Source organism: Rana temporaria, chromosome 3, assembly GCF_905171775.1.
Source record: "Rana temporaria chromosome 3, aRanTem1.1, whole genome shotgun sequence".
NCBI classification, from domain to species: Eukaryota; Metazoa; Chordata; class Amphibia; order Anura; family Ranidae; genus Rana; species Rana temporaria.
In genome coordinates this window covers 469489893-469493981 of record NC_053491.1, presented here as the reverse complement: position 1 = coordinate 469493981, position 4089 = coordinate 469489893, and the positions used below count along the sequence as shown (strand labels likewise).

Below are 4089 nucleotides of genomic sequence, written 5' to 3'. Positions count from 1 at the left end.
TTTAATTTTTGTGCTGTGACCAAGGTGTTTTGCCGAAAACGCATTAGCCCTTTTGTATACTCTTTTAACATGTAACTTATAAACTTTTTATACGGATTCGGATATAGGCTCTCTTACGGGATTCTATAGTGCAAAATGAGCTGCTTAGTAACCAATCAGCTTCCAGGTTTGCTGTCAAAGCTTAATTGAACTTAATTAACTGCAGCTATAAGCTGATTGGCTACAATGCACAGCTGCACCAGATTTTTCACTCTCCAATTTTAGTAAATCAACCCCACAATGTTAATGAGATGGAAAGTTTAATATGAGACTACGTTACAGTTTCTGACGTTTTTCCTTTTTTTTCTAGGCAAGTAATCTAATGCTTTAATTGAAAGTTCTGAATGATCCATGAATAACTAGTCCTGTGTTATTTGACTTTATCTTTAAATGAGTTGGAAAAACGAAACGTCAGTCACAGAATTTTGGCTCCTTGGCTTTCAGAATTTTCACAACCTGAAAATTCCCCTTTTTATTATTTTCTTAGCAATCTATGTTTCCATATTAACCGGCAACCTGTTGATCATAGCTTTAGTGTTGGTGTCCAGAAACTTGAACACTCCTATGTACTTTTTCTTATCTAACCTCTCATCATCAGATATCATTCTCACTACTGTTGTCTTTCCAACCATGTTATTGGTCTTGTTGAAAAATGGGGAATCCATTACTTTTTCTGGCTGCATTACTCAACTTTACCTGTTTGGTTCTTCTGCGATTACTGAGTGCTTTCTACTCACTGTGATGTCCTATGACCGATACCTTGCTATCTGTAACCCTCTTCGCTACCTTCTCATAATGAACCAGAAGCTCCAGGTTCTTCTGGTAGCTTGGTCCTGGGTGTTTGCTTTTCTTCTGACCATGATAACAGTCAGCCAAATGTGCCAACTCCAATTCTGTGGTCCCAATGTCATTGACCATTTCTTCTGTGATCCCACCCCACTTCTGGAACTTTCCTGCTCTGATACTTCAGTGATTCAACTTGAGAACCTAATCTTGGGTCTACCTGTTACACTTTTTCCTCTTGGTTTCATAACTGTGACTTATGCCTACATACTTATTACCATCCTGAAGATCACATCTTCTTCCGGTAGAAAAAAGGCCTTCTCCACCTGTAGTTCCCATCTGACAGTGGTTTGCATCTATTATGGGACATTAATAATGCTTTATGTTATTCCATCTAAAGGTCTGTCAGTTAATCTGACCAAAGTACAGTCTCTTCTGTATACTGTGGTGACCCCACTTTTCAATCCCATAATATATAGTTTAAGAAATCATGAGATCCAAATAGGGATTAAACGGATAATATACCGTACATAAAGAAATTATGTGGAGTTAATTTTATGTTCCTGTATTATGACTCTGATGTTTATACACTGCAAATACAATTTAAATAAAGTTTAGTTTTTATCAAAAAACTTTTGGATGTTCACTGATGAGTTTTCACTAGGGATGAGTAAAATTAGGATTGTTAATTTCCCCCAAATTTCTGCTAAATTTGGGAAATTTAGACAAAATGTTGGCATTTTGATAATATGCATTGGGATCAGTAGGGTAAAAAAAGTTAAAAGTGTATTATTTGTGCCCAGATACGTAGATATCTCCCGATCTAGTAGACACAACAGGAAACAAGGGAAAAAAAGGGAATTCCTGTCTTAGACATTGGGGGATTTACAGGTGGAAAATTTTGAATTTCCCATAGATTTTACTTTTGGTGACTTTTTAACCGGGACATAATCAGAAAGAAAAACTTAACAGTGGTTTCAACCCTTTCACATTTTATAGTTTTGCTTTACAAATGCTTTAAATTGCAAGGCCTGCTTAAAGGAGTTGTAAAGGAAAATGTTTTTTCACCCTAATGCAATCTATGCATTAAGGTGAACAAAAATCTGATACTGCCGCCCCCCCCCCCCCCCCCCCCCCCCCCCGAGCCACCCTTATACTTACCTGACCCCTCGAAAGTCCCGCGCGCGGTCCCCGCGATCCTCTTCGCCGCTCAGCCTGGCCGCTGATTGGCTAGAGCGGATGGATTGAGAGCAGCGCAGTCATTGGCTGGCGCTGCTGTCAATCACATCCAGTGACGAGGCGCGCCGAGGGGCGGGGGCGAGTGATACAGTGAGCGGCTATGGCCGCTCGCTGTATCACGGGAGCGCGCCCGCAATTAGTGACCACCATGCGAGCTCTCGCGTGACTGTGGTGACTAATTGCGGGGAGGACCAGAGGCAGCCGCCGAGGGACCCCAGAAGACATGGATCGGGGCCACTCTGTGCAAAACGAACTGCACAGTGAAGGTAAGTATGACATGTTTGTTATTTTAAAAAAAAAATTCCTTTAGTAACGCTTTAATACATTAGATCTTCTCCCCTGTCTCATATAGCAGCTGTACAGGTAAAAAAAAACTATAGGGAAATAAAAATTAGTACATGTTCATGTATCTTTCCTGGCTTCCATGCTTCAACCAGCAAGAATGCTAAGTACCCAAGAGGCTGCACAACAGTGCAGAATCAGGATCTTGTGAGATCTTGGATACTCAGGATTCCTCAGGATCTCACCAGAAGGAGGATGATGTCACCCTCACCCGGGCACTGTGTGTTGGAGCAAGGGATAAGATAAGTATATTGAAAGCAAAAGAAATTCAACCTGGCTCCATTCAAGCAATGCAATGGAGTCAGGCTGAAGCTGCCTTCATTTAGCTGACACATGGGTTTTCTTTTCTTGGATTGCAACAGTTTGGATTACTTTTGCTTTTAGTGTGTGTGTAGAGCCAGGACAGACTCTCCTCATGCCAGCACCCTGTTTAGCGTGTGCGGGCTTCACTGCAACAGCTTACAGTTTTTTTAGTTTAGTATGGTGTTCCCATTCATCAAAGTAAGCTAGGGATCCTTTATATAATGACTATAATAAATGGATCCTTGGTTTTGCATGTGCATGGAATGCAGAAACCTGTGGTTCAAATGCCCAGTCATTGACGAGTCAGATCCTGACCTGAGGCTACTATTTAAGTATGTGAATCTAGAATCGGCATACAGGCAGCCCTCTAAATGGCGGTATTACCCTCAACCCTGGAACCGATAGACACCTGAGCACTGTTGTACAGTCCCCTGATGAGGCCAAAGATGGCGGATCTGGCAATCAAGGAAAACATGATGGATGACAAGCACAGCCTTGCAGTGACTTCAACAACCTCCAGTAGCAGAGACAGAGCCAATGCCAGGGGGCAGGGATCTGTTGGGAGGGGCAAAATTACAAGAACCATTGTCCTGAATGGCTCTTCATGCAGCAGCTAAAAGCCGCAGGAGGGAGAGGAGGAGAAGAGACTTTCAGCTATTGCATGAAAAGCCATTCAGGGCATTGGTTCTTGAAATTGCCCCATGCCACACTGATCACCTCCTCATGTCTATGGATGGGCCCGCCTGGTGCATGTGCTAATTTGCAATTGTGACTTTTGTGACCCTGGTAGTTCCACCATTGTTTAGGGTCTCTCTGAGTGTGGGGGGAATTTTCAGCTCTTCAATCTCCAGGCTCACACTAGGAGGTCATTCACATCCTCTTTGAGGTGTCTAGTCCTCTCTAGTTAGGAAATGTCTCTTTACCTGCAAAAGAAAGAACTGAATACTTATCTTTCTCACTGCCCATACCAACAGAGAATGCTCTGACGTTTCCTGAGAAACTGACACTTCTGTGAGTGTTAAGCCCTGTACACACTATCAGTTTTCCTGCAGGTTTTTCTCTTCAGGTTTACCAAAACCATCTAATATGAGGTCAAACCTTAAGGCCGCGTACACACGGTCGTTCCAAACCGATGAGAATGGACCGAAGTTCAGTTTCATCGGTCCGTGTGTATGGCCCATCGGTCTGTTGTCCTTCGGTCCAAAATGTTAAAAACAATGCTTTAAAATCGAACCGTTGGACCGCTGCCCGATCGGTCCAAACCGATGGTTAGTACACAAAAGCATCGGTTCAAAACCCGCGCCTGCTCAGAATCAAGTCGACGCATGCTTGGAAGCATTGAACTTCGTTTTTTTCAGCACGTCGTGTGTTTTACGTCACGGC

General features: G+C 42.8%; 1 protein-coding gene across 1 annotated transcript; it reads left to right on the top strand.

Moving 5' to 3' along the window:
- The first annotated feature begins 361 nt into the window (after nucleotides 1-361).
- On the top strand, nucleotides 362-1408 carry LOC120930961 (olfactory receptor 10A7-like). Its single transcript, XM_040342094.1, has one exon. It carries the CDS (start codon nucleotides 430-432, stop codon nucleotides 1354-1356), a length of 927 nt encoding a protein of 308 aa, XP_040198028.1. The 5' UTR covers nucleotides 362-429; the 3' UTR covers nucleotides 1357-1408.
- The last annotated feature ends 2681 nt before the right edge of the window (nucleotides 1409-4089 follow it).